At 41.5% G+C, this 26617-nt stretch overlaps 1 protein-coding gene across 1 annotated transcript in view; it reads left to right on the top strand.

Moving 5' to 3' along the window:
* LOC311616523 (protein argonaute-4) overlaps nucleotides 1–26617 on the top strand; it is a 49349-nt gene that overhangs the window by 5788 nt on the left and 16944 nt on the right. The window contains exons 2-7 of the mRNA XM_084871949.1: nucleotides 15376–15541; nucleotides 20810–20930; nucleotides 22523–22704; nucleotides 22868–23004; nucleotides 23102–23236; nucleotides 23884–23971. Of these exons, the coding sequence (XP_084728075.1) occupies nucleotides 15376–15541; nucleotides 20810–20930; nucleotides 22523–22704; nucleotides 22868–23004; nucleotides 23102–23236; nucleotides 23884–23971 (829 nt within the window). The remainder of the gene's footprint in view (nucleotides 1–15375; nucleotides 15542–20809; nucleotides 20931–22522; nucleotides 22705–22867; nucleotides 23005–23101; nucleotides 23237–23883; nucleotides 23972–26617) is intronic.

Here is a 26617-nt window from a genome sequence, read left to right as displayed (position 1 = left end):
CTAAGCCAAGACTTGCTAAGCCTAGCATAGCTAAGTGAAGCCTAGCTAAGTCTAGCCTAGCTAAGCCTAGCCTAGCTAAGCGAAGCCTAGTTAAGCTTAGCCTAGCTAAGCCTAGCCTAGTTAAGCTTAGCCTAGCTAAGCCTAGCCTCGCTAAGCCTAGCCTAGCTATGTCAAGCCTAGCTATGTCAAGCCTAGCTAAGTCTAGCCTAGCTAAGCCTAGCCTAGCTAAGCCTAGCCTAGTTAAGCCAAGCCTAGCTAAGCCTAGCCTAGCTAAGCCAAGCCTAGTTAAGCCTAGCCTAGTTAAGCCTAGCCTAGCTAAGCCAAGCCTAGCTAAGCCTAGCCTAGCTAAGCCTAGCCTAGCTAAGCCAAGCCTAGTTAAGCCTAAGCCTAGCTAAGCCAAGCCTAGTTAAGCCTAGCCTAGCTAAGCCTAGCATAGTTAAGCCAAGCCTAGTTAAGCCTAGCCTAGTTAAGCCAAGCCTAGTTAAGCCTAGCCTAGTTAAGCCAAGCCTAGTTAAGCCTAGCCTAGCTAAGCCAAGCCTAGCTAAGCCTAGCCTAGCTAAGCCTAGCCTAGCTAAACCTAGCCTAGTTAAGCCTAGCCTAGTTAAGCCTAGCTAAGCCTAGCCTAGTTAAGCCTAGCCTAGCTAAGCCAAGCCTAGCTAAGCCTAGCCTAGCTAAGCCTAGCCTAGCTAAGCCTAGCCTAGTTAAGCCAAGCCTAGCTAAGCCTAGCCTAGCTAAGCCAAGCCTAGTTAAGCCTAGCCTAGCTAAGTCAAGCCTAGCTAAGCCTAGCCTAGCTAAGCCTAGCCTAGCTAAGCCAAGCCTAGTTAAGCCTAGCCTAGCTAAGCCTAGCCTAGCTAAGCCTAAGCCTATTTAAGCCTAAGGCTAGTTAAGCCTAAGCCTAGTTAAGCCTAAGCATGGTTAAGCCTAAGCCTAGTTAAGCCTAGCCTAGCTAAGCCTAGCCTAGCTAAGCCTAGCCTAGTTAAGCCTAAGCCTAAGCCTAGTTAAGCCTAAGGCTAGTTAAGCCTAAGCCTAGTTAAGCCTAAGCATGGTTAAATCTAAGTCTAGTTAAGCCTAGCCTAGCTAAGCCTAGCCTAGCTAAGGCTAGCCTAGATAATCCTAGCCTAGCTAAGCCAAGCCTAGCTAAGCCTAGCCTATTTAAGCCTAAGGCTAGTTAAGCCTAAGCCTAGCTAAGCCTAGCCTAGCTAAGCCAAGCCTAGTTAAGCCTAGCCTAGCTAAGCCTAGCCTAGTTAAGCCAAGCATAGTTAAGCCAAGCCTAGTTAAGCCTAGCCTAGCTAAGTCAAGCCTAGCTAAGCCAAGCTTAGCTAAGCCAAGGCTAGCTAAGCCAAGCCTACTTATGCCTAGCCTAGTTAAGCCTAAACCTAGCTAAGCCAAGCCTAGTTAAGCCTAGCCTAGCTAAGCCTAGCATAGCTAAGCCTAGCATAGTTAAGCCAAGCCTAGTTAAGCCTAGCCTAGTTAAGCCAAGCCTAGTTAAGCCTAGCCTAGCTAAGCCAAGCCTAGTTAAGCCTAGCCTAGCTAAGCCTAGCCTAGCTAAGCCTAGCCTAGTTAAGCCTAGCCTAGTTAAGCCTAGCTAAGCCTAGCCTAGTTAAGCCTAGCCTAGCTAAGCCTAGCCTAGCTAAGCCTAGCCTAGCTAAGCCTAGCCTAGTTAAGCCAAGCCTAGTTAAGCCTAGCCTAGCTAAGTCAAGCCTAGCTAAGCCTAGCCTAGCTAAGCCTAGCCTAGCTAAGCCAAGCCTAGTTAAGCCTAGCCTAGCTAAGCCTAGCCTAGCTAAGCCTAAGCCTATTTAAGCCTAAGGCTAGTTAATTCTAAGCCTAGTTAAGCCTAAGCATGGTTAAGCCTAAGCCTAGTTAAGCCTAGCCTAGCTAAGCCTAGCCTAGCTAAGCCAAGGCTAGCTAAGCCTAGCCTAGTTAAGCCTAGCCTAGCTAAGCCTAGCCTAGCTAAGCCTAGCCTAGTTAAGCCTAAGCCTAAGCCTAGTTAAGCCTAAGGCTAGTTAAGCCTAAGCCTAGTTAAGCCTAAGCATGGTTAAACCTAAGTCTAGTTAAGCCTAGCCTAGCTAAGCCTAGCCTAGCTAAGGCTAGCCTAGCTAAGCCTAGCCTAGATAATCCTAGCCTAGCTAAGCCAAGCCTAGCTAAGCCTAGCCTAGCTAAGCCAAGCCTAGTTAAGCCTAGCCTAGCTAAGCCTAGCCTAGTTAAGCCAAGCCTAGTAAAGCTTAGCCTAGCTAAGTCAAGCCTAGCTAAGCCTAGCCTAGCTAAGCCTAGCCTAGCTAAGCCAAGCCTAGCTAAGCCTAGCCTAGCTAAGCCTAGCCTAGCTAAGCCAAGCCTAGCTAAGCCTAGCCTAGCTAAGCCTAAGCCTATTTAAGCCTAAGGCTAGTTAATCCTAAGCCTAGTTAAGCCTAAGCATGGTTAAGCCTAAGCCTAGTTAAGCCTAGCCTAGCTAAGCCTAGCCTAGCTAAGCCAAGGCTAGCTAAGCCTAGCCTAGTTAAGCCTAGCCTAGCTAAGCCTAGCCTAGCTAAGCCTAGCCTAGCTAAGTCAAGCCTAGCTAAGCCTATCCTAGCTAAGCCTAGCTAAGCATAGCCTAGTTAAGCCTAGCCTAGTTAAGCCTAAGCCCAGCCTAGTTAAGCCTAGCCTAGTTAAGCCTAAGCCTAGCCTAGTTAAGCCAAGCCTAGTTAAGCCAAGCCTAGATAAGCGAAGCCTAGATAAGCCTACCCTAGATAAGCCTAGCCTAGTTAAGCCTAGTCTAGCTAAGCCTAAGCCTAGCTAAGCCAAGCCTAGATAAGCCAAGCCTAGATAAGCCTAGCCTAGTTAAGCCTAGCCTAGTTAAGTCAAGCCTAGCTAAGCCTAAGCCTAGCTAAGCCTAGCTAAGCCAAGCCTAGTTAAGCCTAGCCTAGTTAAGCCTAAGCCTGGCCTAGCTAAGCCTAGCCTAGTTAAGCCTAGCTTAGTTAAGCCTAAGCCCAGCCTAGTTAAGCTAGCCTAGTTAAGCCTAGCCTAGTTAAGCCTAGCCTAGCTAAGTCAAGCCTAGCTAAGCCTAGCCTAGCTAAGCCAAGCCTAGTTAAGCCTAGCCTAGCTAAGCCTAGCCTATCTAAGCCAAGCCTTGTTAAGCCTAGCCTAGCTAAGCCAAGCCTAGTTAAACCAAGCCTTGTTAAGCCTAGCCTAGCTAAGCCAAGCCTAGTTAAGCCAAGCCTAGCTAAGCCTAGCCTAGCTAAGCCAAGCCTAGCTAAGCCTAGCCTAGCTAAGCCAAGCCTAGTTAAGCCTAGCCTAGCTAAGCCAAGCCTAGTTAAGCCTAGCCTAGCTAAGCCAAGCCTAGTTAAGCCTAGCCTAGCTAAGCCAAGCCTAGCTAAGCCTAGCCTAGTTAAGCCAAGCCTAGCTAAGCCAAGCCTAGCTAAGCCAAGCCTAGCTAAGCCTAGCCAAGCCTAGCCTAGTTAAGCCAAGCCTAGCTAAGCCAAGCCTAGCTAAGCCAAGCCTAGCTAAGCCAAGCCTAGTTAAGCCTAGCCTATCTAAGCCAAGCCTAGTTAAGCCAAGCCTAGCTAAGCCTAGCCTAGTTAAGCCAAGCCTAGCTAAGCCTAGCCTAGTTAAGCCAAGCCTACTTAAGCCAAGCCTAGCTAAGCCTAGCCTAGTTAAGCCAAGCCTACTAGCTAAGCCTAGCCTAGTTAAGCCAAGCTTAGTTAAGCCAATCCTACTTAAGCCTAGCCTAGCTAAGCCAAGCCTAGTTAAGCCTAAGCCCAGCCTAGTTAAGCCTAGCCTAGTTAAGCCTAAGCCTAGCATAGCTAAGCCTAGCCTAGTTAAGCCTAGAATAGCTAAGCCAAGCCTAGCTAAGCCTAGCCTAGCTAAGCCTATCCTAATTAAGCCTAGCCTAGTTAAGCCTAGCCTAGTTAAGCCTAAGCCCAGCCTAGTTAAGCCCAGCCTAGTTAAGCCTAGCCTAGTTAAGCTTAGCCTAGCTAAGTCAAGCCTAGCTAAGTCAAGCCTAGCTAAGCCTAGCCTAGCTAAGCCTAGCCTAGCTAAGTCAAGCCTAGCTAAGTCAAGCCTAGCTAAGCCTAGCCTAGCTAAGCCTAGCCTAGCTAAGCCAAGCCTAGCTAAGCCTAGCCTAGCTAAGCCTAGCCTAGCTAAGCCAAGCCTAGTTAAGCCTAGCCTAGCTAAGCCTAGCCTAGCTAAGCCTAAGCCTATTTAAGCCTAAGGCTAGTTAATCCTAAGCCTAGTTAAGCCTAAGCATGGTTAAGCCTAAGCCTAGTTAAGCCTAGCCTAGCTAAGCCTAGCCTAGCTAAGCCAAGGCTAGCTAAGCCTAGCCTAGTTAAGCCTAGCCTAGCTAAGCCTAAGCCTAAGCCTAGTTAAGCATAAAGCTAATTAAGCCTAAGCCTAGTTAAGCCTAAGCATGGTTAAACCTAAGTCTAGTTAAGCCTAGCCTAGCTAAGCCTAGCCTAGCTAAGGCTAGCCTAGTTAAGCCTAGCCTAGATAATCCTAGCCTAGCTAAGCCAAGCCTAGCTAAGCCTAGCCTATTTAAGCCTAAGGCTAGTTAAGCCTAAGCCTAGTTAAGCCTAGCCTAGCTAAGCCAAGCCTAGTTAAGCCTAGCCTAGCTAAGCCTAGCCTAGTTAAGCCAAGCCTAGTAAAGCTTAGCCTAGCTAAGTCAAGCCTAGCTAAGCCTAGCCTAGCTAAGCCTAGCCTAGCTAAGCCAAGCCTAGCTAAGCCTAGCCTAGCTAAGCCTAGCCTAGTTAAGCCAAGCCTAGTTAAACCTAGCCTAGCTAAGCCTAGTCTAGCTAAGCCTAAGCCTATTTAAGCCTAAGGCTAGTTAATCCTAAGCCTAGTTAAGCCTAAGCATGGTTAAGCCTAAGCCTAGTTAAGCCTAGCCTAGCTAAGCCTAGCCTAGCTAAGCCAAGGCTAGCTAAGCCTAGCCTAGTTAAGCCTAGCCTAGCTAAGCCTAGCCTAGCTAAGCCTAGCCTAGCTAAGTCAAGCCTAGCTAAGCTTATCCTAGCTAAGCCTAGCTAAGCCTAGCCTAGTTAAGCCTAGCCTAGTTAAGCCTAAGCCCAGCCTAGGTAAGCCTAAGCCTAGCCTAGTTAATCCAAGCCTAGTTAAGCCAAGCCTAGATAAGGGAAGCCTAGATAAGCCTACCCTAGATAAGCCTAGCCTAGTTAAGCCTAGCCTAGTTAAGCCAAGCCTAGCTAAGCCTAAGCCTAGCTAAGCCAAGCCTAGATAAGCCAAGCCTAGATAAGCCTAGCCTAGTTAAGCCTAGCCTAGTTAAGTCAAGCCTAGCTAAGCCTAAGCCTAGCTAAGCCTAGCCTAGCTAAGCCAAGCCTAGTTAAGCCTAGCCTAGCTAAGTCAAGCCTAGCTAAGCCTAAGCCTAAGCCTAGCCTAGCTAAGCCTATCCTAGCTAAGCCAAGCCTAGTTAAGCCTAGCCTAGTTAAGCCTAAGCCTGGCCTAGCTAAGCCTAGCCTAGTTAAGCCTAGCTTAGTTAAGCCTAAGCCCAGCCTAGTTAAGCTAGCCTAGTTAAGCCTAGCCTAGTTAAGCCTAGCCTAGCTAAGCCTAGCCTAGCTAAGTCAAGCCTAGCTAAGCCTAGCCTAGCTAAGCCAAGCCTAGTTAAGCCTAGCCGAGCTAAGCCTAGCCTAGCTAAGCCAAGCCTAGATAAGCCTAGCCTAACTAAGCCTAGCCTAGCTTAGCCAAGCCTAGTTAAGCCTAGCCTAGCTAAGCCAAACCTAGATAAGCCTTGCCGAGCTAAGCCTAGCCTAGCTAAGCCAAGCCTAGTTAGCCTAGCCTAGTCAAGCCTAGCCTAGTTAAGCCTAGCCCATCTAAGTCAAGCCTAGCTAAGCCTAGCCTAGTTAAGCCTAAGCCTAAGCCTAGTTAAGCCTAAGGCTAGTTAAGCCTAGCCTAGCTAAATCAAGCCTAGCTAAGCCTAGCCTAGTTAAGTGCAACATGGGAGAAACTTGTACATGCAAGGAGATAAGACTCACTGAAGACCACCTTGGAGGCTGGCTATCACACCTGCATTATTATTAGAATGAACACATTTCTAGAAAGTTTCCAGGCCCAGCTGTAGGGAGGTGTTCATATGCTTGAGAACAGATTGAAATGGGTTCTATTTCACGGGGGAAGTGTGACAACCCATCAGCTGTGGGTAATCCAAAGGCTGCACCAAAGGGCTGCCCATTATCTCTGCTCCCCACAGGAGATGGTGTTAGTTAAACACACAGACATCAATGTACAATGAGAGCAATCACTCTTCTTGTCAGGAGGAAAACACCCACAGTTGTGTAGACTGTGAGAAGGAGAAACTGGCAAAAAAAAAAAAAAAAAGCAGAAGATGGAGAAATGGAAAATAGCCCATTAGGGACACTCTCTAAGGCATTGGTACAGACCAAAAAAAAAAATGATATTTGTCAGTCATAAGCAATGTAGACATGCAAAAGAATTCTTCCTTTGTAAAGTTCACCCCATCACAAATTCTGATGTCTCCCTGTGCCAGACAAACTCACTGGCTTTTTGATAATGAATATCAGAACAGTCACACTCCCTAAAATCCATCCATGGCTCCTGGAGAACACATCAGAAGAGAGTCTTTTTAAATAGTGATGAGCTCCCCACATATCCATCAAGTTATTCCCTGCTAAACAAAGCAGCCACTCTCCTCAATCTGGTGCTTGCATTTTTCCCTCTGTACTTCCTATAGGGAGATGAAATGGAGAGGCACACAGGCTATGAGGGAAAATTTGAAAAGAGCTTCTTCTGAGAGACCTAGATGCATGTCGCTGTTGAGTGAAAACTCCTAGGGCAGTGTGAGGAAGCTCCACTCAGCAGTTGGTCACTTTCACTTATGTATTCCCATAGATGATGCTCAGCAGTGAAGTTCACCATAAATGGCAGGCATGGACCAGGGAGAAATTCACTGGAATTATGGGAGGCTCAGACAGATCTCAGCAAATAGCAGAGCCACTGCAATCTGATCTTTCTATGTGAAATAGCCACCTGTGAGTGAGGGGAGGGGAAGGCATTGTGTATTGTGAACTTACCTCAAAGAAAGTTGATGCAGGCTTTAGGCAAATAACTTGTTTCTAATAGCATGCTATTCAAAGTTCTGAAAAGTTACTCATGTTAGAAATCGGCTCAGCTTCAAACAAGATCTATGCTCTTGCTTTCCATTAAAAGCAGCCATCCTCAGGTGAAGCAGTAGCCACATGGAGTTGTCAGTCATTAACATCTGCCAGCAGTTCCTGCAAGTGGACACATAAAAGTATGATCTTCAGAGAAGAGATAGATGGGAAGGAAACTTTGAGGGTGTTCAATGTTCAACAAAATATTCCATTATCAAAAGCTTTTCTAAAAGAGAGGGAAGGTGGGGGTGAGGGATGGATAAGGAGAGATTAACCAAAGAACTTGTTGTATGCATATATGCATAACCCATGGACACAGACAATAGTGTGGGGAAGGTGGGGGGAGAGGAGTTCTGGGTAGAAGGGATCAATGGGAAAAATTTCAACAATAAAGATAAATTTAAAAATAATAATTAAACACATAAGTAAAATAAAGGTTGTATTGAACCACATGTTAGTCAGAAAGGACTGGGTTGTGGGACATACAGTATGCACAACCAGCAGCAGAATAGATGGAAAAGGCAAACATGTATATTGCTCTGGAGTTGACTGGCTGTTTTATACTTTATGTTTTGGGAGGTAAAGATGTAAGTTGTTTGGACATAATTTACTCTGTACAATTAATGAGGGTGGGAAAAGGGGAAGTAGGGACAGTTCTAAGATAGGTACACAGCCCAAGGGACAAATATTTACTACTTTGATTGGTTGTGGACAACAGTCCTGAAAGTTCGTGCTTACGCAGGTTGCAGTGGTGTCTAGTGGTCAGCTAACAATTAAAAATGGGAGCAGTCTATTGTTAGTTGGCCCAAAGCTATGAACTGGGTAATTACTCTTGTCTCTTTCTCTCACTCTCAAGCCCTCTGTAATTTAATTTAGGACAGCTCAGAATGTTTCTCTGAGCATTGTGTGAGTGGAAAATAAAGAGGCTCTAGGGCTCTGGGGCTAAGATGAGGCCCAAATGATCGGGGTAGAGGAAGTCTTTCATAAAAAGTTAGACAGAAATTTCAATTTCAATCTGGGTCTGGCCTTGGCTAAAGCTATCCACACTCCATTTGCACTATCTATATAATAAAGAGGTGATATGCAAATTGATCCTAATGGTGTCACAGTAACAATCAATTTGCAAATTGACAGACCAGCAGGAGGCTGTGCCCGCAGCAGGGGGACTTGCATGAGGCTCCCTTCCCTGCTGAGGTGCTGGAGTCTTCTCCCAGATGCATGTGCCTGACAAACACCCCTGTGACACAGCACCCCACCCCATCTGAGAGCACTCTGCCAGGGGATGCCACCAACCCCCCTCCCTAAGGTGTGTGTGTGGGGATGCTGAGGGGCACACCCACATGGCATAAGGCCAGTTCTTGGGACTTGGTTGGCAGATACCAACAGGAGGTACGCGCATCAGTGGTGGCCCCCACCCCTGGGAGGGGTCGTGCCTGCAAACTGAGAGGGTGTGGACCCAATACGAAGGAAGGGCCCTGGGTGCACTGACAGAGGGTGGACGTGGAGGAAAGACACTGGACCTGGACGGGCCACCGGGTAAACAACGCAGGGATCTCACCGCCATAGACACACAGGGCGACCCTGCGATGCCCAGGATCCTGGTCGATCCTCCCAAGCGCAGAACCAGCCATCTATTCATCTGCCCAGTCCAACTCCAACGGGGGCTCGCATCCTGGGCAGAATGCCCCCTGAGGACAAGCTGGGCCCTGACTGTGCCAGCAAATTTCAGACAGGAGCAGACAGAGAGCCGCTAGAGGCATGGGAGTGGACATGCCGGGAACAGGAAAGGCCTCCGGTGTCTCCACATCCTTCTCTCCCCTCCCCCCGCCCCCGCCTCATACGCACACAAATGCACATGTGCATGCATGTAATGCAGCAGTCCCCGCCATGGTCGCAGGCCCAGGCCAGCTGGACCCTCCCCCAACTTGGAGGGGGGAGGCATTGGCCATGGTAGGCAAGACACAAATGCATCATGCTCAGCCCCTCAAAGCCAATGTGAGAGGAGCCCCAGTGCCCAAACTGAGGCGGCTACAGGTCCCAGAAAGGAAAGAAGTCAGTACTAAGGACGAAAAGCCTGTAAAAAGAGTAAAAGAATGAGGGAGGAGAGGGGAGGAAGGGGAAGATGGAAAGGAGGGAGGGAAGAACTTTATAAAGGAGTCAGTAGATAGCAGAATTAAAGAAGGAAAGAGGATGTATGAGTGAACTGTGGAGCCATAATGAAAATCAAGTATAATGGTGTACTGGGGTCAGATTTTAAAAGTAGGAGTCAGAAAAGAAAAGAAAAAGGTAAATGATAGTGAATAATTAGGCAGGTAGGTAGATAGATATAAAAACAGTGGAAGTAAGTAGAGGAGAATGTATGGGAAAGAGAGGATGAGAGGGAAAGAGGGAGGGAAGAAAAGTTTTAAAGGGAAGCTGGTAGAGCTTAAAAGAAGAATGGGAAGGAGGAAGAAATGGGGGAAGGACCAAAGCAGATCTGAAGGAGGAAGTGAAGAAAAAAATTAAGGTGGGAAGGAAGGAAAAGGGGAGGGGCGGGGCTGGGGTAAAGAAAAAGGAAAGAAGGAATGTGGCCAGGGTGGGAGGATAGGAGAAAGATGGGAAGAAGAATGATGGAATAGAAGTAGGAAATAAAGAGAAAAGAAAAGTTTATAAATGATGAGTCAGTAGGAAAAAGTGTTATATAAAATAGAGAAAAAATGCTTGAAAGGGAGAAGCCAATAGGAAGTCAAATACAATTGTATGTGAAAGGCGATAAGATTGTTTTTAAAAAGTTAATAGGGGTGAGCAGGCCTGCAGAGAAGGGCAGTTAGGGGGATCAGGCCAGTAGACAGAGTGGTTAGGGCAGGCAGGCAGGTGAGTGGTTTGGAGTCAGAGGTCCCAGATTGCGTGAGGGATGTCCAACTGCCAGTTTAGGCCTGATCCAGTTGGGCATCCCCTGAGGGCTCCTGGATTAGAGAGAGTACAGATCGGGCTGAGGAATCCTCCCCAATGCATGAATTTCATGCACCGGGCCGTTGGTTTTAAATAATGCTAAGACCCCCCAATTTTGGTGCACATTCAAGTTACCTGGAAGGAATTTTAAAATTGCAAGATTTTACCCTTAGAGATGATGACATAAAAAGCTTCGGATGTCCTTTTTGACATCCTTAGTGTTTGAAGCATGAGATTCAAGGATCATATTTCGAGAAATATGATTGAGAGAAAACATGAATGAGTTTGAGGGCAAGTTGTCAGAGACCTTAGGCAGGAAGGTCAAGAGAAAGTGCTGTGGTCAAGAGAAAGTCATTATTGAATATGGAAAAGTTTCAGAGTCATCACATCTTGAATCAGGTCCAAATAATGTTATTAAAATTTTCAGGAACATGTCTGATAATCCAGGCTAAGCCACATTTAGCTATTTCTTCATCCTGTGAAGTATTTGGGTATGGAAACTTGGTCTCTGTGCATACACGTGATGAATAAAGTGTTCATACGCACATACTCGATTTCTTGGTAATTAGGCAAATTTTTAATGCTTATCATTTTACTAAAATCTTTTCAACTTGAAAATGTGAAATAGTGTTTTGACATTTACTCTGGATACATTTGCACTCGCTATCAATGATAACTAGTAATTATGCAAGAGAAGAAAATCCTAAAGGCTATTTCAGGAAGAATCCTGTTGGAGTTAGTAATTTCAAGAATGAAATTTTCTCTATTATCATAATGATTAAAAAAAATACTATAAATCCCAGACAATATAAAACAGCCTTGCTGGCACAAAAGTGGAATCATACAATATTTATTATTTTGGTGACTGGATTATTTTATTTTGACTAATGTCTTCAAGGTTTACCCATGTTGTATTATATATTCTGTCAGTTTCCTTTCTTTTAAGACTGAATAATATTCTATTGCATGGTAGGCCACATTTTGCTTAGCCATTCATCACCTGATGGACATTTGGGTAGCTTTATCTTTTAGCTATTGTGAATAATGCTTTCACAAACATAGGTGTACAAATATCTTTTAGAGGCCCTACCTTCAATTATTTGGGGTATGTACCCAGAGGTGGAATAGCTGGATCATATTAATAGTCTATGGCCAGCCACCTCCTTCAAGAGGAAGGCAGAGTGGGTTTAAGGTGATTACCAGAGGGTCTGAGTGGTGCCGGGGGCATTGTAGTTTTGTGTGCCTTATGCCATATCATGTCCCTGCACAGATTTTAGGGACAACTGATGGACAGTTCTTATATGGGCTTGTAGAGCCTCACCTCTTTGCCTCAGTTTTATATGTGCATTTGTTTATGTTTTATTTGGTATTGTTGGCTTTTGTTTGCCTTCTTGCTTGTCTTTCTGGAAAACCTATGCAAATTTTTCAGCTGGAGAACAAAACAGCCTGGGAATGTGGGTAGAAAATTCCTCTGTAGAAACTTTTCACCAGCCTGGAGCAAGCATCAGTGAATAATTGCTATCATGTCCATTCTCCAGAGGGGCAATTTTGAGGTACATTTGCATGGTCCTTAGAGGGTCCCCAGCATGGTGAGCTCAGTTTGTGCAAGGAGAAAGCTCAAGAGCACACTGATCATTTGTTCTTGTCCTTCAGTGTCTCTTTCTCTCTACTCTCCCCTCAACTTTCTGCTCAAGCCGTAGCCTCAGGTTCTGCTTTAGGATAAAGCCAAAAAAGAACATAGTCAAAATCCCCAACTGTTCATAAGTGGGTAAGAATTGCCAAAATATCTAATAAAGAGGGAATTTGCTAATTGACCCATGTGCCATCGCAAAGATGGTGATACCCACAGCCCATAAGAAGGGAATATGCTAATTGACTGTCACGCCCTCAAAGACAGTGCCACCCACAGCCACAAGATGATGGTACCCAGTCTCCTCAGTCCTGCCTCCAGAGTCCTCCAGTCCCCTAAGCCCCCAGCCACCCAGGGCTGGTTTGAGGTGCAGGTAAGCCTTGGATGGTGGCTGCCCAGTTGCCCAGGGCTGCCTGAGGCTTAGGTAGTCAGGGAAAGCTGAGGCTTTCACTGCCAGCAGTGGCAGCAGCAGAGGTGTGATGGGGCATCAACTCCCCCTGGTTGCCAGGTTACCTCCCACCCCTGAGGACTCCTGGACTGTGAAAGGGGGCAGGCTGGGATGAGGGATGCTCCCTCCAGTGCATGAATTTTCATGCACCAGGCCTCTAGTTTATACATAAAGAGCAAAACAGCCAACATGTAATTTTGACTTGTGGATTTACTACCTTCCAGAATTTAGAGCTTCTGGTTTTTGAAGTAGAACTCTTTCCAATGATCATACAGGAGAAATTATGTTTTTACCATTGAACCTGGGAGAGAAGGTAATGGAAAAATAAGACAGAACTACACAAGGAAATCTAACAAATCTATATTCATTTGTATTTACTGCCCACCAAGTGAAAGTAGATGGCAGAATAATGACTGGTGTTTCTGAATTTATGCCATAGACATAACCTTGAGTTGCCTAAATCATACATTTATAGTATATAGAGTCACTGGGGCATATTTTGATCATGATGTAATTGCTCACCAGTTTGTATTTCATGTCTAATTAGCTTGGCTTCTATCAGAGGCTGTGGAAACCTCTGTGCAGTCACACACTGGAAAACTTATTTATTATGTGTATCTACATTGAGAAATGAAAAGGTCATATAATAAAGATGGTTGATCTTAGTAAGCTCTGCTGAGTTTCATATTTTATCAGGTTTTGAAATATCATATGAGTGAATGCCAAAAAATTCTTAATGTTTATGAAAGAGATGATTTATGTTTTAAATTATAATGATCTTCATTTTAACTTGTTTGACATGTACATAATATGGGAATTTTTTGAGGATACTAGGCATTACATAAGATAGGCATTTTTTTAAAATACTTTTATTGATTCCAGAGAGGAAGGGAGATGAAGAGAGAGATAGAAACATCAATGATAAGAGAGAATCACTGATTGACTGCCTCCTGCACATCCCACAATGAGGATCAAGCCTGTAACCCAGGCATGTGCCCTAACAAAGAATTGAACTGAACAGTGACCTCCCTGTTCATAAGTGATGCTCAACCACTGACCCACACCCGCTGGGCGAGGCATGTTTTATACTAAATCAATGTAACAAAATAAAAGTTGATACTTTTTTTTTATTTCCATCTGTTGTGGACTGAATTGTGTTCCTCTTAAATTAAAAAAGGCCTTATCCGTCACCCCCGTGAGTCTGCATTTGAAGACGGGACCTTCAAGAGAAAATTAAGGTTAAATGAGGTCATAGGAATGGGGTTTTGACCTAATATGACTGGTGTCTTTACAAGAAGAGAAACAGATACTATAGATATCTCTTGCCAAGTGCACAGAGATGACATGTGTAAAAACAGCAAGAAGAAGCCCTTTGCAAGCCAGGAAGAGATGCTTTAATCAGACAAAGCACATACCCAGTACAGAGTGAGCGGGAGGCAGCTGATCAATGTTTCTATCTCATCGTTGTTTCTGACTCTATCCCTCTCCCTTTATCTCTGTAAAAAATCAATAAAATATATTTTAAAATCAAAGTCATATGTCATTTGACCCGAATTTCTATCATCAAACTGGATTTAATTCTACTTTATGATATAATGATTGCTTAAGTGTATGTTGGGATATCCATGGCTGACTTATCGGTATGATTTGATTCCGTGTGCCTATCACCTCTGATTTTATTTATTCATTATCGCTTACTTTGTTTGTAAATATCTTATCATACCCAGAGTAGATCCCCTTGTACACCAGAGGTGGAACTCTATTCTAAGCAATAATAATATTTTTAGGATAAATTATGTTTTAATGAAAAATAATTGTCAGTTCTTGGGTTTTAGGAATGACCGGGTCTCTCTTTAGTTTCTATTTGGAACTGCTACAAGTGATCAGTTCAACATTTGTTGTATTTCTACAATGTTCTGGTCATTGAATTAGGTCTTGAGGAGATAACAATGAACTGGAGGTCCACGTCTTCTAAGTTTACAGTCTAGTGGAGGAGACCGAGTCATTTAGCAGGTTATTTCTAGGTGCTTGTTCCAAGTGCTCCCTTATACAGAGCGTCTTGGGAACAAAGAGGATGCATCCTCCAGCCTGGGAGATTCTGAAGGTTTTCCAAGGAGGTTACACCTGGCTTGGGTTTTGAAAGATGAGTAGAATTTAGGGAATGAATGAATAATGAATTTAATATGTGAAAATATTTCAGTACTTGAAGAATTAGTATATGGTGATCTGTCAACACAGATTTCATTAAAGTGTTCCTAAGTGATCTTGGACCACACAGCTTCTTGCATCAATGTTTTCTTTCCTGAGTGAATTGTCTTTGTTCTTGGCGAAATGCCATTGCAATAAAAGAACCTGTTGTAACTTTCCGTTGTAATCATAGCTCACTTTACTGAACACCTATAGCAGGAAAGATGTATATTTTGTAGGCCAGTGTCCACTTGACATTATCATAAAAAAGAAATAAGGTTTTTTTCTAGACAAATATTTCCCAGACTGTGTTTCCCCAAACCTACATGTCAGTAGCACTCCCTCCTCCCCCCAAGGGTGACAATTAAAAATATCTCCAGACATTTGCCACATGTTTCCTGTGGGACAAAATCTCCCCTGGGTAGAAAACTACTGGTTTAGACTGTGAGTTCTTGAAAGCAGAGGCTGTCTTTTTCCTGATTCCACTGTGCAGATTAGACATGTAATCATGAATCAATGTTTGGTAAATAAATAAATAAACTAGACCTTATGATCAAGAAATATCAGATTGTACAGATTCTAAAAATATCAGGTTATAAACAGGGAGATTTAGCATTATTGGTATTGTTTCACTATCTAAATTAGTAAGTAAATTGATAAATATAGCTGCTGTTTAACCTCCACTTGTCCATACAATTTACCATAATGTACGCTAATTTGTGGAAGTTTAGTGGATCATCTCCAGCCCAAACATGATGATGGTACCCATAAAAATGCATATAATTGTATGAGCCTATTTATATATAGATCTACTAATGTTCATAAAAGGTTTTTCTACGGTGGCTGACATCTGAGAGGAGTTCATCATACTATCTCATGTTGATGTTCCTCATATTCAGAATAATGACAGCATGGTAAAATATTAGAAATCTTGAGAACCTTAGGTCAAAAGACACCCCAAACTCTTTACATCATATTAAGTTTAGTAAATAATATTACCTTGTTCATCGTATCTATAATCAACATCATTGTCATGAAGGGAATAGTATCCTTCAGGACCAAGTAGCACATTGAATGTCTTTCCATCTCTTCAGGACCTCCAACCAGCCTGTTCCAGCCACCTCGTCGTCCTGGCCTTGGAACTGTTGGAAAACCAATTCGACTGTTAGCCAATCATTTTCAGGTTCAGATTCCTAAAATAGATGTGTATCACTATGATGTGGATATTAAACCAGAAAAACGGCCTCGTAGAGTCAACAGGTAAGGATCAGAAAGACTAGACTTCCATACCAATGCATATAACTTATTTATTGTGTATTGTACCGTTCTCTAATTCTTTCAGCACGCAGGCTTTGTTTTTCTCTAAGGTAAGTTCCTTTGCTGTCTCATATTTTGTTATCCTCCACAGAATCTAGCAGAGTGCTGGATGCATCATTGTTCAGTCAGTAAATACTTATTGAAGGAAGAAGAGAGGTCACTATTTCATTGTCCAAGGGTAGCAGAAATTTATAAAAGTAGGTGAAGACATTAGTGTCGATGGGAAATAGAACTACCTGGAAGTTCAAATTTTATTATTAAGTGTTGGTAATGGACATGATAAAAATATGGATCATCTTGGAGTATTGAACAAAGTAAGCTGAGAGAGAAGTTCTGTTTGTTTTGTGGGTTTTTTTTTAATATATTTTATTGATTTTTTTACAGAGAGGAAAGGAGAGAGATAGAGAGCTAGAAACGTCGATGAGAGAGAAACATCGACCAGCTGCCTCTTGCACACCCTTTACTGGGGATGTGCCCACAACCCAGGTACATGCCCTTGACCGGAATCGAACCTGGGACCCTTCAGTCCACAGACCGACGCTCTACCACTGAGCCAAACCGGCTTCGGCGAGAAGTTCTGTTTAATTCCAGCATTACCCAAGAGGGGTCTGGATAAGGTGATTTAAGTATTGTGGATTTAAGTATTTACCAAGCATGAAGTCATAGTCCTGTAGTAGGTATTCTTACAGGGTGCTGAGAATACCCACTTTCCTTTTCTCTGTTTCCATACTTTGATATTCAAACACTCTTTAATATTAAGATTCTTGGCTTTTCTAAGGATGCTCTTGCTATCACTAACATTGGTAACTCGCAGCACCCAACTTTTCATTGGTTCTAGCATTCCAAAATCTCACAGGCTCCTTTTTTTTTTTTTTTTTTTTTAATATATTTTATTGATTTTTTTTTTGCCCCCCTCCTTCCCTTCCATACATACCCTCCCTCCCCAGAGTTTTATGTCCATTGGTTGTACTTATATGCATGTACACAAGTCCTTCGGTTGATCTATTATCTCCCCAGATCTTCCTCCCCTCCCCACTGTAATTTGACAGTCTGCCTGTTGCTTTACTGTCTCTATATCTGTCTCTTGGTTCATCAGTTTATAATGTTCTTTATCATCCACAAATGAGTGAGGTCATGTGGTGTTTCTCTTTCATTGATTGGCTTATTTCACTCAGCATGATGTTCTCCAATTCCATCCAGGTTGCTGCAAATGATGAGAATTCCTTCTTTTTTATGGCAGCATAGTATTCCATTGTGTAGATGTACCAAAGTTTTTGGATCCAATCATCTGCTGTCGGGCACTTAGGCTGTTTTCAAATTCTGGCTATTGTAGATTGTGCTGCTATGAACATAGGGGTGCATATATCCTTTCTGATTGGTGTTTCTAGTTTCTTGGGATATATTCCTAGAAGTGGGATTACTGGGTCAAATGGGAGTTCCATTTTCAGTTTTTTGAGGAAACTCCACACTGTTCTCCACAGTGGTTGCACCAGTCTGCATTCCCACCAGCAGTGCACGAGGGTTCCTTTTTCTCCCTAACCTCGCCAACACTTGTCGTTTGTTGATTTGTTGATGTTGGCCATTCTGACAGGTGTGAGATGGTACCGCATTGTTGTTTTGATTTGCACCTCTTGGACAATTAGTGACTTTGAGCATGTTTTCATGTGCCTTTTGGCCTTCCTTCTGTCTTCTTTTGAAAATATTCTATTTAGGTCCATTGCCCATTTCTTTTTTTTTTTTTTTTTTTTTTTTTTTTAAATATATTTTATTGATTTTGTACAGAGAGGAAGGGAGAGAGATAGAAAGCTAGAAACATCGATGAGAGAGAATCATCGACCAGCTGCCTCTTGCACACCCCCTTCCGGGGATATGCCCGCAACCAAGGCACATGCCCTCGACCGGAATCGAACCCGGGTCCCCTCAGTCCCCAAGCCGACGCTCTATCCATTGAGCCAAACCGGTCTCGGCCCATTGCCCATTTCTTAATTGGATCATTCATCTTCCTTTTATTTAGTTGTATAAGCTGTCTGTAAATGTTGGAGATTAAACCTTTATCAGGGGTATTATTTGCAAATATGTTCTCCCACACCGTGGCTTTCTTGTTGTTTTGTTGATGGTTTCTTTTGCTGTAAAAAAGCTTTTTATTTTGATGTTGTCCCATTTGTTGGTTTTCTCATTAGCTTCCATTGCCCTAAGGGCAGTATCAGTGAAGAAGTTCTTTTGGCATACATCTGAGATTTTGCTGCCTGTGGATGCTTCTAGTATTTTTATGGTTTCCCGTCTGATGTTTAAGTCTTGTATCCAGCCGAGACCGGTTTGGCTCAATGGATAGAGCGTCGGCTTGGGGACTGAAGGGACCCGGGTTCGATTCCGGTCAAGGGCACGTACCTTGGTTGCGGGCATATCCCCAGTAGGGGGTGTGCAAGAGGCAGCTGATCGATGACTCTCTCTCATCGATGTTTCTAGCTTTCCATCTCTCTCCCTTCCTCTCTGTACAAAATCAATAAAATATATTAAAAAAAAAAAAAAAAAGAAATACAAAGCTTATTTAAAAAAAAAAAAAAAGTCTTGTATCCATTTTGAGTTTATTTTTGTGAATGGTGTAAGTTGGTGATCTATTGTAGTTTCATTCTTTTGCATGTGTCTGTCCAATTTTCCCAACACCATTTATTGAAGAAACTATCTTGACTCCATTGTATATTCGTGCCTCCTTTGTCAAATATTAATTGAGTATATTGATTTAGGTTGATATCTGGGTTCTCGATTCTATTCCATTGATCTATATGTCTGTTCTTGTGCCAGTACCAGGCTGTTTTGAGAACAGTGGCTTTGTAATACAGTTTGAAGTCTGGTATTGAGATCCCTCCTACTTTACTCTTCTTTCTCAGGATTGCCGTGGCTATTCGGGGTCTTTTATTGTTCCAAATGAACTTTTGGAGAGTTCTTTCTAGGTCAGTGAAATATGTCGTTGGTATTTTAATGGGGAGTGCATTGAACCTAAAGATTGCTTTAGGAAGTATGGACATTTTGATGATGTTGATTCTACCAATCCATGAACATGATATGTTCTTCCATCTCCTTACATCTTCCTCTATCTCTTTTTTCAGTGTCATGTAGTTTTCCGCAAATAGGTCCTTTACTTCCTTAGTTAAATTTATTCCTAGGTATCTTAATTTTTTTGGTGCGATGGTAAATGGAATTGCTTTTTTAGTCTCTGTTTCTGTAGTTTCACTGTTGGTGTATAGAAATCCCATGGATTTCTTGGCATTAATTTTGTATCCTGCTACATTGCCAAATTCATTTATTAAGTCAATTAGTTTTTTAATGGAGTCTTTTGGTTTTTTTATGTACAATATCATGTCATCTGCAAATAAGGATAACTTTACTTCTTCTTTTCCAATTTGGATGCCTTTTATTTCCTCCTCTTGTCTAATTGCTATGGCTAGTACTTCCAGTACTATGTCAAACAGGAGTGGCGAGAGTGGGCATCCCTGTCTTGTTCCTGTTCTTAGAGGGAATGGTTTTAGGTTTTGCCCATTGAGTATTATGTTGGCTATGGGTTTATCATATATAGCTTTTATTATGTTGAGGTATGATCCTTGTACTCCCACCTTGTTAAGAGTTTTTATCAGGAAAGGGTGTTGGATTTTATCAAATGCTTTTTCTGCATCAATTGATATGACTATATGATTTTTATCTTTCAACTTATTTATGTGATGTATCACGTTTATTGATTTGCGGATATTGTACCAACCTTGCATTCCTGGAATAAATCCTACTTGGTGTATGATCTTTGTGATGCTCTGCTGGAGCCGATTTGCTAGAATTTTGTTGAGGATTTTGGCATCTATGTACATGAGGGATATTGTCCTGTAATTCTCTTTCATTGAGTTGTCTTTATCTGGTTTTGGTATTAGGGTGATGCTGGCTTCATAGAAGGAGTTTGGAAGTGTTCCTTCCTCTTGGATTTTCTGGAATAGTCTGAGGAGGATAGGTTTTAGTTCTTCCTTGAATGTTTGGTAAAACTCTCTCACAGGCTCCTTCTTAAACTGTATACTGCATTTATTTCAGGGCCTGGATTCAGTGTGATCTGGCATATATGCATGAACACTTAAGGAAAGTTATGCATGCTTGATTGAGAGAAAGGCTTTCATGCTAAAAGGGAAGAAAATACATTGGTAACCTTTAGGAATGAGGATATTTCACAACATTCCCTTCTCTACACTGCTTGAGAGCACTTTGGAATAAAACAAGACAGTCTGAAGAATTATAAATAGCCAGCATTAGTCAAAAGGGTCAACTTACTCCTTTGAGAATGATGCATCTTAGATTTATTGATCCTTAGGTTTCTGAATTTCTGCCCACTTTCTTTTCCAAAACTAGTATACTTGAATAAGGACATATATTTGAAACAAACTTATCATCCTATATAATAAAAGGCTAATATGCAAATTGTCCCTTGACTGGGAGTTCAACCAAGGAGTGGGGCCAGCCAACTGCCCTAGGCCCACCCAGCCGGCTCCACCCCCAATCCAACCTGATCCAACCGCCCACAGCCCCTCCTCCCAGCTAACCTGCCAGTTGGCCCAATTGGGGCGGGCAGGGTGGGGCGGGCCAGCCGGACACCGCCCGTGCATGAACTCATGCACTGGGCCTCTAGTTCAATTATGAACTTGCTATGCTTAGATACCTAAGAGAGGTTATTCTTTCTTATAAGGCTATGTTTATCATAGGGGAAGAATTTGGAAAGCAGGAGTGTGAGAGGATGTCATCAGTTTTATCTCTTTCCTTCTATTCCTCCCTTTTGTTATCTTGGAGTTGCTTGTGTTTCCTTATTGCTGTTAAATATACACATATTATTGACTTCAGAGAGGAAAGAAGAAGGAGAGAGAGATAGAAACATCAATGACGAGAGAGAATCATCAGTTGTCTGCCTCCTGCTCACCCCTGGGTATTGAGCCTGCAACCCAGGCATGTGCCCCAACCTGGAATCTAGCCGTGACTCCTGGTTCTTAGGTCAACACTCAACAACTGAGCCACGCCGGCTGGGCCTATTAGCAATTTTTTTAATTAGTTGAATCAGTGGTCATTCTAACGCTTATATTTTCTAAGGGCTTTTGCACTGAATGTAGATGATTAAGGTATGATGATAGTTTCCTTACCATTCACCATTTTTCAAAGCTAACCTCCACTATCTCCATTACCGTTAAGGGAGGTAGTAGATACAATGGTGCGGCACTTCAAGATGCAGATATTTGGTGATCGGCAGCCTGGCTATGATGGCAAAAGAAACATGTACACAGCACATCCACTGCCAATTGGACGGGATAGGGTAAGTGTTAACAGCAAGAAATGTTTACTAAACTTAACATGTAGTAGTAATTGCATAGGACAAAAATGTTTCCTTTTCTAATAATTCAATTCTTAGTTGTTTCTCATAGTGATGATAGGTCCATATTGCCTTGTCCCTTAGTTAATCAATAATTGAATGAGATGAGCATTAGAATTTAAGTTAACTGCACTATATATGTATTCCAGATTTCTCACATTGTTAAAGTTCTACCTGAATCTGAACAATGGAGTTTTTATAAATTGTAGCATGTTGTATAGCACCCACTTATGAAAGTATTCATAATACCACAGTAACTTTTTATTTATTTATTTATTTATTTATTTATTTATTTATTTATTTTAATAAACCTTTATTGTTCATATTATTACAGAAGTTCCTCATTTTTTTCCCCCTCTACCAGGTTCCTACCCCACCCTCTGCCCTTTCCCCACCCCCCATTGTCCTCATCCATAGGTGCACAGTTTATGTTCAGTCTCTTCCCACACACCCCATTCCTCCTTTCCCTGAGAATCATCAGTCCACTCCCCTTCCATACCTCTGATTCTATTATATTCAACAGTTAATATAGTTCATCAGATTTTTTTAAATTCCTTGGTTTTTAGATTCACTTGTTGATAGTTATGTATTTGTTGTTCATAATTTTTATCTTTATTTTCTTTCTCTTCCAAAAGAACCCCCTTCAGCAATTCATATAATTCACAGTAACTTTTTAAAATACTTATTTTTAAAATTAGAAAAGCAATATGCAACTGTATACTCATTATAAACTTATTTAGTCAACCTAGAAATGCTGTGGTTTCCTGACTCTCCACCTGTCCTCAATCCCATTTTCCTTTTCAGAAGAAACTAATAGCTTGGTGTGTATCCTTTCAGATGTTTTTATGAGCATTAGCTATTTATGCATTTATTTATGTACATTATTATTTATTTGCATATTGATCTGATATATTTTTCCATTTAATAATAGGCCTAGGAAATCTTTCCATTTCTGTACATTTAAATCTACCTTACTATTTTTTTTATTAAAAATTTTTATTGTGATGAAGTGTATATAATATAAAATTTACTATTTTAACCATTTTTACATGTACAATTCTATGGCATTACTAGTAAGTATATTCACATTTTGTGCAATCATGACCACTATCCATCTCTAAAAATGTTTCATCATCCCAAACTGAAATTCTGTACCCATTAAATAATAACTCCCCATTTCCTCCTCCTCCAGTCTCTGGTAACCACTATTTTACTTCCTGTTTCTATGAATTTGACTATTCTAGGTACATTTCATTTAAGTGGAATCACACAATATTTGTCATTTTGTGTCTGGCTTATTTCATTTAGCATAATGTTTTTTGAGGATCATACATTTTGTTAGCATCTACCTTATTTTTAAACTATTGCATCATATTTAGTATTAAAATATTCCCCTGCTGATGGACATGTAGGTTGTTTCCAATGCTTTGCAATTACAGAAGTGTAAAATGTCTTTATGCGTATACTATGCTGAATACTTCTGGGACCTTTCTCTCAGCCTTTGTAAATATGCACGTACCTGTATTTTTCCTTAGGTTGATATGGAAGTGACCCTTCCGGGTGAGGGTAAAGACCAAACCTTTAAAGTGTCTGTTCAGTGGGTGTCCGTTGTGAGCCTTCAGATGCTTTTAGAAGCTTTAGCTGGGCACTTGAATGAAGTCCCAGATGACTCAGTACAAGCACTTGATGTTATTACAAGACACCTCCCCTCCATGAGGTTAGTACCTTAGTTTGAATTCTTTGCCACAGATATCAGACCTTTTTCTGATGGTTTGCATTAGAGCTATTGAACGTTTTCTGTATAAGCCATAGTTTAAACTTGGTTTCAATGTACAAAGACAAGTTCTTATTGTGAAACATGCAAATTCTTATTGCTTCAGGTACACTCCAGTGGGCCGTTCCTTTTTCTCACCTCCGGAAGGTTACTACCACCCCCTGGGAGGGGGCAGGGAGGTTTGGTTTGGCTTTCATCAGTCTGTGAGACCTGCCATGTGGAATATGATGCTCAATATTGATGGTAGGTTGGAACTGTCTTTACCATTTGGTCTTTTGGCTGGTTTTCTTAATCCTGTCCCTTTCCCTGAAGCTAAGTATCCTCCCTCTCTGTTTGTTAGTATCTGCAACTGCTTTCTACCGGGCTCAGCCTATCATTGAGTTCATGTGTGAGGTTTTAGACATTCAGAATATCAACGAACAGACCAAACCTCTAACAGACTCCCAGCGTGTCAAGTTTACCAAAGAAATCAGAGGTAGGTATTTGCATTAGAATAGTCTTGGAAAGGCCATTCAGCCTGGTGCAAAGAGCATGGTCTTGGAATCAGATTCACCTGGGCTTCCATCCCATCCCAGAAAGTTCTATCACTGGGACCTTGGGCAAGTTACTTAACCACTGTGAGCCTTAGATTAATCATTTCTAAGGTAATATAACTTGTAAGATTATTGTGAGTATTAAATGCAAATATAATAGATGTATAAGCTTCTGGCACAATACCTGGCACGTATCAGACATTTACTAACTGTTATCCTTACTCATTTAAAAACCTCCACTTTAATAAACTAACACAAGTTTATTTATTTTCCTTTTGGAATTTATTTTCTTGTTTGTTATTAGCTATCTTCTCTCACTAGAATATAAGCTTCATTAACACCAGAACATAATTGATGCTTAGTAATTATGTATTGAAGTAATAAATTACAATGGTTATAAAACTTAAGTCATCTGGATTCTAATATTTTCTGCTTAGCTGAGACTTTTTGCCTATACTTGATGAAAGTGTTCTTGCAACCTTGCAATGTATGTCCTGTACCATGGCATGCCTTTCTGAAGACATTTGAATCTGTTTTTATCACTGTGATTTTATTAATACTGATGTTTTAACTTTTTTTTCAACTTCAGGTCTTAAAGTTGAGGTGACTCACTGTGGACAGATGAAGCGAAAATACCGAGTTTGTAATGTGACCAGACGGCCAGCCAGTCATCAAACGTATGTTAATATATACAACTAGAGGCCTGGTGCACGAAATTTGGAGGGGGGGGTCCCTCAGCCTAGCCTGCACTCTCTCCAATCAGGGATCCCTCTTGCAACCTGGGGCTCCTAACCACTTGCCTGCCTGCCTGCTGACCTCATCACCCCCTAACTGTCCAAAAGGAAGTTGGAAGTCCAGAAGATGTCTGGTCACCCAGCCTAATTAGCATATTACCCTTTTATTAGTATAGATGATAACATTACATTTTTGGTAACAGAGAAAGCTACTATCATCATTTGAGGAATTGGTATCTCATATTGTGATTTTTTCAAAATCGCTAAGATTTTCATGTTTAAATACCAAAGGTTTAAAAAATATTTTTAAAAAATTTTTATATATATTTCTTGCCTTTAATTCATTTCACCTTTAAACAGATTATGCTAAGCATAGATCAACTTTTACATAATGATGCAGTATATTATCATTATAAGCATCATTTATTATACTGTTATAATTCTCAATGAATGGCCCAAAGGTTCTATTAAGGCCATAAGTCATAGTTGAAACTTCTTTTCAGTTTACAAAGTTGTGTGAGTTTTTCTCCCTCCTTTTGTGCCTAGCTGTCACTTCCTCCAGCTGTCAGTGTATGTGGCATGCCTGCAGCAGCACACTCATTTTCACTTTCCTAATCTTATTTTTCTAATCATTCAATTTCTAACTCATTGCAAACTATGCCTTATCAGAAAACATATATCAAAGTGTTTTTTATATATGTAAGTTTTATTCTTATAATCTATATCACTACACTCATATCTGACATAAACATAAATGTCGTCTCTTTTAAGTAAACAACATGAACCTAAATGTATAAACTTAAAAATAAATAGATAAACTTTACATTATTTTGGTTACTCAGAAGCCTTTTGAAATTTTTAAATGTTTTTGCTTATATTCTACTCTGACTTTGTTTTAGATCCATGGTTCTCGATTTGTAAACTTTAGTGCACATCAAAACAACCTGGAGGCCTTTGGTCTAGATAAAGTTTTTGGGTGACCTCTGATAAAGGGGGTATGTTAATTCAGTCTGATTTGAATAACTTCTTCAGTATGAACTAATGTACATGTGACATGTATTTCTTAAGAGTTGTAAAGTGATATTTACTATATTCTTAATAGTATATCATTGACCTCATTCTCAAAAAAGTTATCAAAATCTTATGAAATTACTATTGAGAATTTTAGCATGTGTTTCAAGAGGAACTGTCTTTTTCATTGTTTGATTATTTTACATAACCCTGTAAGAATAATTATACTTTCAGACCTATATAATTTTTACACTGAAATTAAAAGCATGTAGATTTGTTTTTAAAACTTTTTTCAAGGGAATTAACTTTTAATTTTGTTTATATTATTACTTAGACTTTAGAATCTGCAAAAGGCTACCAGTTTTTAGTACAACATATTCTTACAGAATAGACTGTGAACCTCTAGCAATAATTAAAATGTCATTGTTACAAGTAATGTTTTCCTTCTCCATTTTGCAATATCAAATAAGATTTACCTCTAAACTGTTTCAAACATGGATTTATTTTCCATTAGTGCACTGATTTTAATCTAGAAATATAAGCATCCTTGGATCTACCTGGGGCTTAACAAGTAATGTCCTCCTTTGACATAGATGCCTAATTGCCCTGAAGTGATCGGTGAGATAATATAAACTGAAGTTCTGAATTTGGACCAGGAGAGTTATATGAGTTTTACATAGATTAGGGGTGGGGAACATCCAGCCTGCGAGCCATAAAAGGCCTGAGAAATAATTTGGTCTGACCCTGCCAAGGCACTAAGGGTGAATTAAATGTTTGACCAAGTATAGCAGCTAATTTTTGTTGATAATTTTGTATGGTCTGTGAAAGATGTTATAAATATCCAAATGGCCCTTGGCTAAAAAAGGTTCCCCACCCCTGATATATGATCCTTACTACATTGTTATTTTGTGGGGCTGTAACAATTAAGAAAGCAAGATTAAAGTTATTGTGCCAAGTGCCCTTGCCAATGTGACTCTGTTGCTTGAGTGTCATTTGTGCACCAAAAGATCACTTGTTCAATTCCCAATCAGGGCACATACCCAGGTTGGGAGTTCAGTGTTTCTTTCTCTCTCATGCTCTCCCTCTGCCTTTCTCTCTAAATCAATAAAATATATTTTTTTTAAATATTGTGCCAAGTATTTGAGATAATTTTCTCACTAGAAGAGCCAAATTCAGAGCCTATTAAACCATGCTCCCCAGTTTGTTTGTCTTTTTATTTACTAGAGGTTTGGTGCATGAAATTCATGCACTCAGGGGAGGAGGGGTCTCTCAGCCTGGCCTGCGCCCTGTTGCAATCTGGGAGTGCTTGGGGGATGTCATGTGGAGCGGGCCTAAGCCGGAAGTCAGACATCCTTAGCACTGCTTGCCGAGGTGGGAGAGGCTCCCACCACTGCTGCTGCACTTGCCAGCCTGAGCCCAGTTTCTGGCTGAGTGGTGCTCCCCTGTGGGAGTGCACTGACCACCAGGGGGCAGCTCCTGCATTGAGCATCTGCCCCCTGGTGGTCAGTGTGCATCATAATGACCAGTCGTTCTGCCATTTGGTCGATTTGCATATTAGCCTTTTATTATATAGGAGGA

This window comes from Pipistrellus hanaki (assembly GCF_964339955.1).
Source record: "Pipistrellus hanaki genome assembly, chromosome: 2".
Lineage (NCBI taxonomy): Eukaryota > Metazoa > Chordata > Mammalia > Chiroptera > Vespertilionidae > Pipistrellus > Pipistrellus hanaki.
The sequence above is the reverse complement of the archived record's forward strand: the minus strand, read 5'-3'. Positions and strand labels throughout refer to the sequence as shown.